The sequence below is a fragment of the Notamacropus eugenii genome, chromosome 1 (assembly GCF_028372415.1).
Source record: "Notamacropus eugenii isolate mMacEug1 chromosome 1, mMacEug1.pri_v2, whole genome shotgun sequence".
Lineage (NCBI taxonomy): Eukaryota > Metazoa > Chordata > Mammalia > Diprotodontia > Macropodidae > Notamacropus > Notamacropus eugenii.
In genome coordinates this window covers 91,666,596-91,680,319 of record NC_092872.1, presented here as the reverse complement: position 1 = coordinate 91,680,319, position 13,724 = coordinate 91,666,596, and the positions used below count along the sequence as shown (strand labels likewise).

Sequence of the window (13,724 nt, the reverse complement as noted above, 5' to 3'; positions counted from 1 at the left end):
TCATTGCCACCATCCTAGCTCCCGGACCCTTATTACTTCACACTTAGATCACCGGAGCAGTTTCTCAGCTGGTCTTCCTCTCTCCAGTTTCTCTTTATTTCATATTATTCTCCGCACACGACAAATTAGTTTGCTGGAAAAACATTTTTTGTTACACCAAGAGCTTAGCATATCGTTGATGTTTATTTCTGCTTTATCCTGATCCTAAACTCTTTGTGCATTAAAAGGACTCTGTTGCTAGAGGACTAGACTTACTTGAGGGTAGATTGGCATGTTTCAGAAATTTGCATCTGGTATGCTAATATTTATATCTACACATTTGGACATCATTTAGCATGATTAACATATATAAAATATAGTTTCTGTTGGTCTCATCTCAAAATGACAGGTTGAAAATGAGGCTAAGAAAATCAACCATGCTTCTGTTTTCCATTCTGAGTGTGTCTGCTTATCTTTCAGAGTGAGAATTTGAACTAAAAATTGCCTAAACTTGGATTTATACATTACGGTTCCCCAAAAATATAAGGCATTTTAGAGCACATGGATAAAGAGAATGACCAAGTGAGAAAAAGATAATCAAAGTGCTGTGAAAACTGCTGAGAACAGATTCAACCAAAAAGCAGTATTGTTACTTTTCCATCTGAGAAGAGAGTGGCAGTAACTTAGAGATGAAGTGTGTGTGTGTGTGTGTGTTGCAGCATTATACCCCAGTTGAGTTATTAAATAGCAGTTGCTTATCTTAAATTTTTTGTCCTCAGATTTAAATTTAGAAATTGACCCTGGAGCTTTTAATCATGCATTTAAATATGCATACATGCATACATATATATGTACATGCACATCTTATGTAAACATTTACATAGGCGTTCAAGTATGTGTGTATTTATATACATGTGTAAAATCCTGTTGTGTAAGGAAAAACAACTTTAAAATGTGAATGATTGCTCTCCAACTGGCCACACATTGGTATTTCTATTAAACTGTAGTTTAGTTTTGCTTCTATGTTTTGTTTAGTTTTTAAACATTAAAAAATTATGTGTAAGAAGGAACGTGTCTGTTAAATTCAGTATTACTTCTTTGTGTGTGTGTGTGTGTAGTATACTTGTTTTTGTGTGTATATATTTATTTCTGTTATACTATATTTTTGCCTCTCTGGTTTACTTTTAAAATATTTGTTAAATAGATTTATTAATAGATTTGTTAAATTCTGGAAATATTGGCTATGGCCATAAAAATATCATGGCTTTTTGGTTTTCTAAATATTTATGGAACTTCATATTGGCTTTTATTTTCTTGCTGTATTTTTTCCCCAATCAAAGCAACTGCAGTAGAATATAATCTATTCGTTTTACTCTTAATTGTTTAGAATTTGGATAAGAGCACTAAATGTTAATTATTGTGGTTATGCTATAAGAAATAATGCCTAGGATATACTCCAGTGGGAACTTAATTGCCAGAGGTGGCCACATACATGGATGTGTTTTTGTCATAGATTTCCTCTCTAGACTGCCTGCAGTAAAATACCTCTGCTGCCACTCAGGGACCTGCAGACTTCCGTTGAGCTCAGGCCCATTTTATTAAAAGCAGCTCTGTTTTTAAAGGATCCATTCATCCAGATGTCACTATTCTTTCTGGTCATTTTATTTTTTACATGCATTTTTTAAAATAAAAGAATACCTTCTGTTTTAGATTACCTAGGAACATTGCGCTTTGGTGTTATCACAAATAAGCATCTTGCCAAACTGGTGTCCTTGGTGCACTCTGGAAGTGTGTATTTACACAGGCATTTCAACACGTCACTTGTAAGTATTCAATATTCATTATTGATGCATTGAGGTGCCTTGATTTTTATTGAACTTTGTATTTTTGTGCTCTTGGGATTTTCATGAAGCCTTGTGTTTCATTTGGGGCATATAATTGCAAAAATCTGTGGAACCTTTTGTGCTTAAATTCCCAGGAGTTATTCCCTAGTCTTTATGAAGAATAAACTTTGTGCCATTTATCAATAACAATAAAAGAACAAGCTTTTCTCCCAAGATGGTCTGATAGACTTTAAGCCTTTTCAGTTCACCCTAGAAAACGTCTAAAGTTTATGGCTACTTGCTCTGTGGACAGCTTTAAGGAGCCCTTAAATTTGCTTTTCAGCCTAATGTTTCTCAGCCTTAGCTGTATTTTGGAGAGACCACCTCAGCGTAAAGTTATTCCAGAGCTTTGACGTAATCTTTCACAGCTATTGTTTTATTTTTATTTGCTACTTCACTTAGTCTTCTTATCCTGCAGATAGTACAGTTTTCATTTTATTTTTCTTAGAACTGTGTAATTCTGTTAGCTCTATTGACATTTTTACCTTAGGGCATAAAGATATTTCCCTGTATTTGTTTTCCTATGTCTTTTACCAGCCGTCTGCTTCTCTTTCTCTACGGTAATCTTTGTTTCCATCCCTGTTAGTATTTTTGTATAACAGTAAGGATCAGATTATTTTTCTGCCAAAAGATTCTGAGATAAAAATTCATTATTAGAAGGTATTGACACAGGCAGAATTGAGAATAACTCTAATAAAACTGAACTGATGGAGTAAAGCTTTCATCACTCAAGACTATTTTAATTTACAGTTGTTTAAAATGTATACTTCTTTATTCTGAAAAAGAATTGCAAAATATGTATACATTTCCCCATATTTCATCACACATACATTTCCTGTAAAGAATATTCTGTATGAGTTTCTGGTCCTTTGGAGAGTTTTTGAGGATTAGGATAAAGATGTCAGCTAGCCTGATGGTTGTTCTGCGCAGTATATCTTAATTCTGTACCTAAGAACCAACAGGCGGGAGCCCCAAAGGTGGGGAACCACATGTGGCCTTCCAGGTCATTGGGTGGAATCTTTTGATTGAGTCTAAGTTTTACAGAAGAAATCCTTTTATTAAAGGGATTTGTTCTGTGAAGTTTGGATTCAGTCAAAGGGCCGCATTTGAGGACCTAGAGTGCCACATGTGACCTTGAGGCCACAGGTTCCTCACTCCTGAGTCAAACCATTTCCATCTTCCCTGCAGCTGAACCCTGCTATATGTGTTGTCTCCTCCAGTTAAAATATGAGCTCTTGTGATCAATGATTGTCTGGCTTTTCTGTTTGTATCCCCAGTGCTTGGCACGCAGGGAGATTGAACAAATGTTTTTCTTTCATTCATTCAGTATAATCAGCTCTCCACCTGCAAATGCTCTGATGTTATTTGTCCTATTTCTAACACTGTTCATACGGAATTAACTTGCCCCTGTAATGTTGTTTTGCCTAAAATTGTTGTAGAACAATAAAATTAGGAAAAGTATCATTGGTTTTATTTTCTTAGATGTTATAGAGATGTTTATTGGTTCATTGTGCATACTTGACAACTTTGTGAAAATTGCATCTAGGTAAGGTGTTAGAATAGTTACCTGTAATATCTGATAAAAATGTTTTAATTTTAATAAGAATCAAGAGTGAGATAATCAGTGTGAATGAATACACCCTAGCACTATCAAATTTACGTTTTCAACTTTTGAGATAAGATTTAGTCTCATGTACAGTTTACATAATACCTGATAACGATATTTGTTTGGTTTTCTCTCATGTATCCCTTTATACAAAGGTCTTTCCCAGAGAGGTAATGAACTACACCGCTGAAAATATTTACAAATGGGCTTTAGAAAACCGAGAAATGCTTGTGCAGTGGCTGCGACCACATGGAGGGAAGAGTCTTCTTCTGAATAATGAACTCAAGAAAGGACCAGCACTTTTTTTATTTATACCTTTTAATCCCTTAGCAGAAAGTCATCCTCTGTTAGATGAGGTAAGACGCGTGATATCAAAGTATAACTCAGTACTGTTTTTTGTATAACAAAACATCACTATTTGTACTTTATTTATTTGTAATTTATAATAATTCAGTGAAGTAGCTGATACGGTGCCAACAAGAGTGTCCATGGCTTTTCTCTGTCTGGTTAAAAGACTGGGGATGAACCTGAACCCAAGGCCAGTGAATAACAATTCTTGGGTCAACTCCAACAATGTAGCTCAGCAATGGTTAGATACACAGAACTATTTGGTAGTGGATGAGGTTAAAGGAAAGCAAAACCATTCCTAATTTCCCTCCTGAGAAGAACTCAAGCTAAATAAAGTGATTGAGATTATTATTCTTGCCTTTTATTATGAATCATTCCCAGCACTATTGCTGTTATGGCTGAGAAGATGGACAAGAAGGACAAGCACAGAATAGATATTGGGATACAGAAGAGAAGGCTGCAGAGCACAGCAGGAGTGGCTTGTTTTCAGTTCCACTTATATATCCAGAATGAGAAGTACAACCTTAGCACCAGCGGCAGCAACAATTTCCTGACTTTTCAACGTTCAGATCAGACACCCAAGCCCGTTCTCAGGTGGCTGCTGACCAGCAGCAGGGTTAGGTTTCCACTCTCCCACCTGCTTGGCTTCACCCAGTTTATTCCTTTTTCTGTAAGTTTATTTTATACACGGTTCGTTTGCAGTCAGTTATAGGGAGCAATAAGATGTTGAAGAAGGCCTGGGGATAGTTACTAAATTGGATTTACTGTCTGTTTTATTTTCCTCTTGCCTACGGATTGCTTAATTGGTTAAAACAGATTTCAGAGAGTCAGTATACTTTACTCTAAACTATCTACTACCTCTGTGTCTTCAGAGTGAACCTAATTTATCCCTCCAAGAAAAGCAGAACTTAATATTTCTTGTCCAGCTAAGACCATCATTTTGTTTCTGGAATTTTCTCATTTAGATCATTTGTAGGGATCAGTTACATTGTGTGGCACTACTTTGTATTGTGTGAAAAATGAGAAAGAAATGAAAGAGGAGCAAATGGAAAGCTTCCTTGTTGTTTGTGCCACTGTGATGGATTGATCCATGAGTAATAAAATTTAATTTCTTCTAAATATTTGGCCATTCAAACTTTATATGCTCATCTATATACTTCCGCCTTCTGAATTAACTAAGATTTTATTCATTTAGACCAGCAGTAGCACTTTGAAGAACTGTGGCAGAAAAAATTATATGTTCACCTAAGGTAGTAGCAGTAGTTGTAGGATGTGGATATACCTAGTGACACAGTAGAGCATATGTTGTCTAGTAATATTTTTTCTCAGACAAGCACCCTGCCTCTATTTGTGTATCTGCTTTGCATTATAATTACTTTTCCTATCGAATTTTTAATTAGAGCCCACAACATTCCTGTGAACTTAATTAACCCCATTATATGGGGTTGGAAAAACAGGCTTAGAAAAGTTGTGATTTATCCCTGGTAATGTAGTGCATTGTGGGTGGAGCTCAGACTAGAATCCAGATTTTGTGAATCCCAGTCTAAAGTGTCATTCACTCAATTCTGCTGCTCTGTTCTCAAAGTGTCAGTTATGTGAGCAGATTTGATTGATAAAGGCTATACAGCTAACATCTAAAAGGAGTTAATTTGTTAGCCCTCATGGATGAAACTTTTCCCTTTAGTTGTAAGGAGCCAAAAGTTATCTTCATGTTTTAGTACCTTGACCAAAAAAAAAATATAGGCTTAGCCTAATCCAGTATAGTATTTAGCAATTTTTTTTTTTTGCAAAGTAGGTGATAATTTCTTTAAAAATTTTTGGATATATTTTGTTTTTAATATTCACTTCCAAATATATCCCTCCTTACTAAAGTGAGGTATGCTTTATTACAAAAAAATTTAAAAAAGAAGAGGGGGGAAAAGTAGTTAGCAAAATTAACAGATACATCAATAACCTCTGTGAATATGTGAAATATTCTACTTTAACAATCCCTCTCCCTCCCTTTACAAAGAAAGGAGGGTGGGGCATTTATTTTCTCAGTTCTTCTCCAGGCCTGAACTTGGTCATTATAATTAGACAAAATTTAGCTTCCTTTGTTTGTCTTCCCATTTACATTGTTATAAGAAATGTATATATTATTTTCTTGGTTTTCTTTTATTCACTCAATATCAATTCAAAAATCTTTAAGGTGATGTGATCATTCTTTCAGTCAGACCTTGCAGATTTCACTAAAGTAAATTGGAAACAATAATTACAGTGCTAACATTTTAAAGTTGCCAAGTCTTCCTTATTTGTTCCTGTGTAATAAAATATGGCGTCAGACACTGACATTAGATTCATACATATCATCGTTTAACCAAGATTTTAAAAATACTGCTTATAAAATAGGACAAAAAAAAGAATCTCCTTTCCTTGTCCATTTTCTTCATTTTATTCCATTTTTTAAAGAAGAAATTCCATGTGATTTAACATCTTAATATCTTATCTAACTTGCAAGATTTAGTCCATGTTCACATCTTTCCCATTACTGTAAAGTGATATCCTCCATGTTGAGTTATTTCTCTTTCTTTCATAACTAAAGAAAAGCAAGATTCATTGTGCTGTTGTATCTTATCTACAATAGGATGCATTCATGTTGAGCCAGCTCATCCAGCCTATCACTTCTTAACTAATATTTTGTATGTGTGTATATATGTGTGTGTATATATATATAATTTATGTATACACATATACATATGTATGTATGTGTATAATTACTATAAATGAAATTGAGTAATCCTTAATTCTAAATTGCTGGCATGTAGTATTATGGTGATCATAAACAAGTGACATAGGAAAATAAGAGAAGTAAAATTACCAAATCAATTCACACTGTCTTTGTGAAAAGGAACCGAATTGAACTCTACTTCACTTGTTACTAGTGTTTCATTAGGAGTTATGAAAATGTTTAGGATGAAGTTATTTTGGAGTATTAATGGCAATTAAGATGAAGAATATAGCTCTCAAATTGTAAAATATCCTGTGTAACTTGAAGCTTAACAATACATGTGAAGAGCCTGGACAGGATATTTGCTGCTAATTTCCTCTGTGACCCTGGGCAAGCCACTCAAACTCTCTGGGCATTGATTTCCACACCTGTAAATTGAGAAGACTGGAGTAGATCTCTTCCAGTTGGAAAAAATATATGTGATTCTTTGATAGTAGCATGACATGGGACCTTAAAAACAGTCTCTTCTGGAGCCTGCATATTGTCATGTTTAGTAGGTTTTTGCACAAGTGATAAACATATACTTTCAAGAATTTATATTCAAGGCAGTAATTCTTACCAAAACTTTCTGATGGAACTTAATAAATGTTTTGTTTACACTAAAGTTGGAAGGGGCTTTATTGTAAGTCCATAGCATATATCTCACTGATGCTTTTTCTCCCATGACTTTTCCTTTAGATTACCGAAGTGGCCTTGGAATACAACAACTGTAATAAAAGTCAGGTAGTTGAACAACTACTTCAACACCTGAGACATGTGGATTCATCAACATTGGATTCTCTGGTATCCAGCCCCCCAATCCAACCGGCAGAATCATCTTCAATAACTGAGTCTCCATGCTGCAATACTGTGGTGCTTCCTCAATGGCATTCCATCTCAAGAACCCACAATGTCTGTGAGCTTTGTGTCAACCAGTCAGTTGGGATTAAGCCAAGTAAAGTCAATGTGCCACAGTGCAGTTTTTTTGAGATAGCAGCAGCTCTGGACTCCTTCTACCTCAAGGAACACACCTTCTATCAAGTTACATCAGATAGCATAGAATGCAGCAATTTTTTAAGTTTCTATAGTCCTTTTAGCTACTACACTGCATGTTGCAGGACTATGAATAGGGGCTTGACTAATTCTGAAGAGGATATCTTTCAGTCCCCTACCATCGCATTTTCTTCCCATGAGGAGAAATGCAAGGTTGATAACCCAAGTTCTGTTCCTCACATTGAGGAGAGCATCCCTCTCTTTCCTGATGTTGATATCAATAGCACAAGTATCACAGGCCTGAGTTGCAGGACCAACAAGACCTTGAACCTTTATCTCTTGGATTCCAATTTGTTCTGGTTGTACGCAGAAAGGCTGGGTGCATCAAGTTCAACTCAGGTTAAAGAGTTTGCCGCTATTGTTGATGTAAAAGAAGAATCTCATTATATCTTGGACCCCAAACAAGCTCTTGTAAAGCCTGCTCTAGGTACTGTAGGTAGTTTTACTTCTGCAAATATTTTATGTAATACTCCTGAATAGAGGTGATCTCTTAATGTTGTTGGTAATGTACTGTTTCTTAACTCTATTATGTTGATGTTAGTTAAAAGGATGCTGTCAACCTTTACATAGTTTTTCACTTTTCTCTTTTCTTGTAACGTAGTGTCGCTTGCTAAATGACTAAATTGGCTTAATACTAAGGTGACAGGATTTGGTAGTGCTGGAAGGGACATTACAGGTCTGATGATGACAACAAACCCAGAGATCTTAAGGGACATTCCCTTGAACACCCAGTTAATAAGTGGAGAGATAGCATTTGAGGACAGGTCTTCTGAGGCCTAATCCAGTGTTATTTCCATTGTGTTACGCTGCTTTGAAGCTTCCAAATTCTGGGCCTATTTGTTACTCAGTCCTGTCTTTCATTAATAATTAAACCAATGCATTGACAGTGATTGTGAAGGAATAAGGTTTTGTGAAAATTTTCTAAGATGATATCCAGTGGGAAGAGAAGACCCTCGTTAATTAAGAGATACCAAGACTGGCAAAATAAACAGAACCTCTTTTGGTGGGAATGTCATATAAATGAGAAATGTAACCAGCTACATCAACTTCATTCCTCAGAAGAATAATATAAGTACTTTGTTCAGGTTATCTTTTGTCTCTCTTTGCCCAGAAAGCTCAATTTGTAATAGTCCAGACAAAACTATATCCTGACCTGATTTGACCAGTGGCTATGTTTATAGCATTGCTTGCCATTAAGTACCCTCCTAGATCATAAGAATAAACTCCTCTCGTGGGAAGTGGACAAGCAAATAGGAGTCATCCTTTTCAAAGATCTAAAGAAGAAGAAATACTTAAATTTAGCCTATCTCTAGCACCAGTGAATTCATCAGGCCCTGTGTGTAGGACAACATTGTTACTAGTATTCAAACCTATGAATTCCAAAGCTATGTTAATTAACTTCATTGGAAAGTCATCCTTTTCCTGAGTAGACAGGGAGGAATTTGTGAAAGAGAGCTTTTAAATTTTGGTTCTTAAGTGCTAGAGACCATAAAAGACCATGAAGAGTAAAATTAAGCCTTTTCCCCATAGATGGTAGCCATTTTTAGTAACTTTCTTTAGGCATGTTTGTGACACGTTGTATATATTAAACTTTTCCAAGCAAAATATAGTTTAAAACCCTTTAATCAAATACTTTGTAAAGGGCTTGAAATCCATTAGTAATTAAAATAACAATCCACTAATCATGTTTTCTAAACTATTTTGGCATATTAAATTTTATTAGAGTAAAGAACACCTATATAGTTTTAAGAATCAGATGAGTGTTCAACAGTGAGACCCTAATGTGCTAACTTTGAAACAGGTTCTTGGACAGAATCCTTAGGCAGTTGTTTCCTATTTTCTTGCACCTACCCTAAACATGCCAGCTGACAGCTGATGGCGTAGCTGACAAAATCAGTAGTGAGTTATGGGAGGTCACATGTTGCACAACATTATTACATGCTCAAAGAATTTATTTGGAGTTGTAGAATTTGTGTTTCATTCAGATTTTTTTTGTTTTTGGTTAAAGTATAGTCATTCAGATTCTGGGAAGCTACTCTATGGAGTATTCATCCTTTCCTCTTCATCTTCTTCCTCCTATGGCTTGTTTTTGGATATTTTCACTGAAATATGGAGTGAAATAGATACTTAACTCTCAGAATGAAAGAGGATAGAGAGCAAAACTGTTCGATAATGAGTTAATAGGGTAGCTACTATTAGCTAAATTTAGGTGTTTGAAATATTTGTGGATTTCATTTACCCGTTTTATCTTTTAATCCTTAGGAAGTGTAATCAGAAGTTTAATTTGTTTCACCAAGCCAGAGGTTAGGGAGGGAAAAAAAATCCAGTGTTTTTAAAAAAAAATTTTAACCCCCAAAAGCCACAACTAGAAGACTTATTTGATTTTATGCATTGTCATCGTAATGCATTTGAAAGTCGTTGTATTGTAGGTTGACGTATCTTAGAGATTGTGTTATTTTGGAAATTCTTTTATATCTTTGAATTTGTGAATTGACCAGAAAATGGCAGAATCCCTAATCCTAATCCCTAATTGACAGATCATAACTTTATGGAAAATGGTCTTATGTCAACTACTAGTACTCATATTGTGCTACAAGGTAACCTTGGTGCCATTAATTCAAAATTATTATCACCTTTATGAATTTTCAGGGTGGGGCAGTTTTAAAATCTGAGCCTAGAAATATATTTCAGCAATAAAATTTGTAAAGTGTCAACATTAACATAGACCACCTATTGATATTCAAACTGTGAAAAGGAATAATCTTATTGTTTCTTTTTATAGAGTCTTTTATTCAGAACTTCAGTGTTCTCTACAGTCCATTGAAAAGGCACCTTATTGGAAGTGACACTGTCCATTTTCCTTCTCAGCACCTGATCTCTGAAGTAACAACTGATACCTTTTGGGAAGTAGTCCTTAGAAAACAGGTATTTAAGTGCAGCATTAATTTGCTGTTTACTCCTCTATTAATATCCATACAAAATAAAAATTAACCTCCTTTTCCCCAAAGGTTGAGATGTCTAATTTGGGATGATTTAGTGAAGGAGATGAGGTTTATGTGTCTTTCTCTGGTTTTAGTAAATCCTGTATTTCCTTCTCTTAGGATGTTTTGTTGCTGTATTACGCACGTTGGTGTGGCTTCTGTGCATCTCTCAATCATATTTTCATCCAGCTTTCCCGTCTCCTGCCTCCAGATAAATTCACTGTGGCCAGGTAAAATAAACTTGTTTTCTAACATGTATGCCTCTTAAGTTTTCTTTTTCAATTTGCATATGTTAAGTTGTAGATTCTGTTCAATTTCCATTGTTTATGCTAATTTATCCATTTAACTGTAGTTTGTTTTAAAAAAATTGTAGTTCTGAGTACAAATTCATTATGACCAAGATTATTATAACAAAATATGCTTGATTTCTAATACTGTACGTTTATGTGGCCATATTTGCCATATTGTTTAATGTATTTAGGAAAAAAATCCAATTTAGACAGCTCAGTTCTGAGTTATCTACCCTGCCATGTTGTAAGCATCACGAGGGCAGGCACAATGTACTTTGTATTTACCCCAGTACCTAGTGTAGTGCTTTGCACATAGTAGGTGCCCAATAATGGTTATTATTGAGTTATTATGAATAAAGTAATAAAGATGAAGGGGATTAAAAAGAAGCTTTGCTAATATATAGTGCCCTTAGTTTACCTTAAAAAAAATAGATTGAATATTAGTCTCTATTAAATTCAGAGTACATCATTTAATTTATTTTATTTTGCATATCTTTAATTGGGTTTACTTCTTTTTTAAAAAAAATGTACTTTAAGACAAAAAATGTAAGACCAATTTCTTTTTAATATACTTTGCTACACTTAGAGAGATGGCTACCTTAAAAATTTTGTTCTGTGTATAGATTGTAGAAGCTAATGGAGTGAAAAAGCTTGTTTTTAGAAAAGGAAGGAACTTTTTGGCTTTCTTGATATGCATCTGTATGGTTTACTTCATTTATTCAGCAAATCTGTGAACTGTCTGCTACAAGCATAGCTCTGTCATGAATACAAATAAATAAGTATACTTCAAGATCTGCAGTTTTGGTTGTATGGGTCCTCTTTCTGCCAGAGCAGACTGCAGCTCATCATCAGATCTACTAGAGCTTTTGTGGCCAAAAATGCCATCATTCTACAGCCAACGTGGTGTGCATTTGTCTGAACTGAGTTTGAGTTTGTCTAAATGAAAGCTGTATAACCCATCACCAGGCCCGTACAGACAAAGCGTTTTAGATTGGTACAGAATCTAACCGGTTGTGGAGTAGCCCATGCCACAAGGAAGAATCAGAGTGGGATTCTGATGGAGGACATAAAGGGCAGTTCTATTTATTTTCTAAAACATTTTAGATGCTTAGTAGTAACAATAGCTACATTTGGCAACTAGGTGGCGCACTGGATAGCATACAGGGCCTGGAGTCAGGAAGACATCTTCCTGTGCTCAAATCTGGCCTCAGACACTTAGTAGCTGTGTGACCCTGGACAAGTCACTCAACCTTGTTGGCCTCAGTTTCCTCATCTGGAAAATATGCTGGAGAAGGAAATGGTAAACCACCTAGTATCTTTCCCTAGAAAACCCCAAATGGGGTCACAAAGAATCAGATTCCACTGAAAGATAACTGAACCAAAGTATTTACGATAGTAGCGCCTTCAGTTTTGTAAAGCTCTTTTAATATATGTTTGTTTTCTATTTGACCTTTAGTTGCAAGTCAATTTCTGTATAAGAGAATGAATCTGGAATAACTGATAAAGAAATGACTTTGCCAACCCATGTAGATTTATCAAATACGTGGTGATTTTGCTTTCTAGTTTTTCTTAAATTGCTAAATATTGATGTAATCATACACTATTCTAGAGATATTTAACAGGGGAGAATATTGAGCCAGATCCTACCAAGTGAGTATAAGAAAGGCATTAATGGAAGTTAATTTATACTTACGTGGTACTGGGATCCTTCCTAAATTAGGTTTATATGGGCACACAATAGTATTAATACCTAACTTCTAGCTAGTTGTGTTCTCACTCATAAGGATCTGGCACAGCCTTTTTACTTCTCCATATTCTTAAGGTGTGTTAGGCGCTTTTTTGTTGTCTTTTTTTCTGTTCTTTTATTATTTTTCTATTCTTTTTCCCTTTTTCATCACTAACAGGATTGATATAGCTCAGAATGATCTTCCCTGGGAATTTATGGTTGACCATCTCCCTACTATTTTGTTTTTCCCACGCAACAGGTAATTTTTTTTTTATTACTCAAGGTTGATTTGTTTGGTGTAGTCTAAAAATCGATTGTTGAGATACTTTTGAAGAAGCTAAATTAATAGCGATAAATATTTTTGTGACTTTTTCTAAGATGGTATTCATAAAGTACACCTTAGGAAAAATCAGAAATTGAGCTTTAATCTCATCTTTTGAGTTTTTACATACAATTATAATTTTATATGCACAATCTTTACAGTTATGCATCAGAAATTTATCTGTATTTCATTAGTCCAGTTTTTTCAAATGTGTTTCCCTATTGAAGTTGTTAATCATGGTCTTGTGACATTGACCTGTATGAGATAGTAATAATTTCTAAGAGCAACAGCTTGATTCCGTTGTGAGCTCTAAGGAAGGGAAGGAAGGGAATCTTTGAAGAAAAAGCAGTAAAAATACTTCTTCAAGTAGAATTAGCAAATGTCAATATGTTGTGGCTCATATTGAGCCAGCAGTCTCTTACTCTTTACTGTTCTTACTGTTGCTCGTATAAGTTATAAGCATTTTAGGATAAATTAGTAGCCTTGTGTATGGAGTTAAGTTACAGGGCAGCACCTTATTTGTGGAATAAAGACACAGTGTTATTTTGGGTCAGATGTGCTAGTGAGACTCACATGTGAACCATTATGTGATAATTTCCTGTGCTCTTAATGTGGTAGTAGAAGTGGTTACCTCAGCTGTTTGCATCCTAATATTTTCAAATATAGCAAAGTCATCATATTTTTGTAGAATTATTTCCTTGCTTTGCTCATGTACTTCTTTATTCTGAGTTAAGCTCATCAGGATAATGTCTGCATAAAGTTACTTTGGGGAACTTTGGAAAAATATATG

At 35.0% G+C, this 13,724-nt stretch overlaps 1 protein-coding gene across 2 annotated transcripts in view; it reads left to right on the top strand.

Moving 5' to 3' along the window:
* Window positions 1-13,724, top strand: part of TXNDC11 (thioredoxin domain containing 11) — a 57,891-nt gene that overhangs the window by 40,507 nt on the left and 3,660 nt on the right. For both annotated transcript variants that reach the window (XM_072609403.1, XM_072609412.1), the window contains 6 exons: window positions 1,690-1,802; window positions 3,624-3,824; window positions 7,262-8,042; window positions 10,398-10,540; window positions 10,717-10,826; window positions 12,791-12,871. In XM_072609403.1, the coding sequence (XP_072465504.1) occupies window positions 1,690-1,802; window positions 3,624-3,824; window positions 7,262-8,042; window positions 10,398-10,540; window positions 10,717-10,826; window positions 12,791-12,871 (1,429 nt within the window). The remainder of the gene's footprint in view (window positions 1-1,689; window positions 1,803-3,623; window positions 3,825-7,261; window positions 8,043-10,397; window positions 10,541-10,716; window positions 10,827-12,790; window positions 12,872-13,724) is intronic.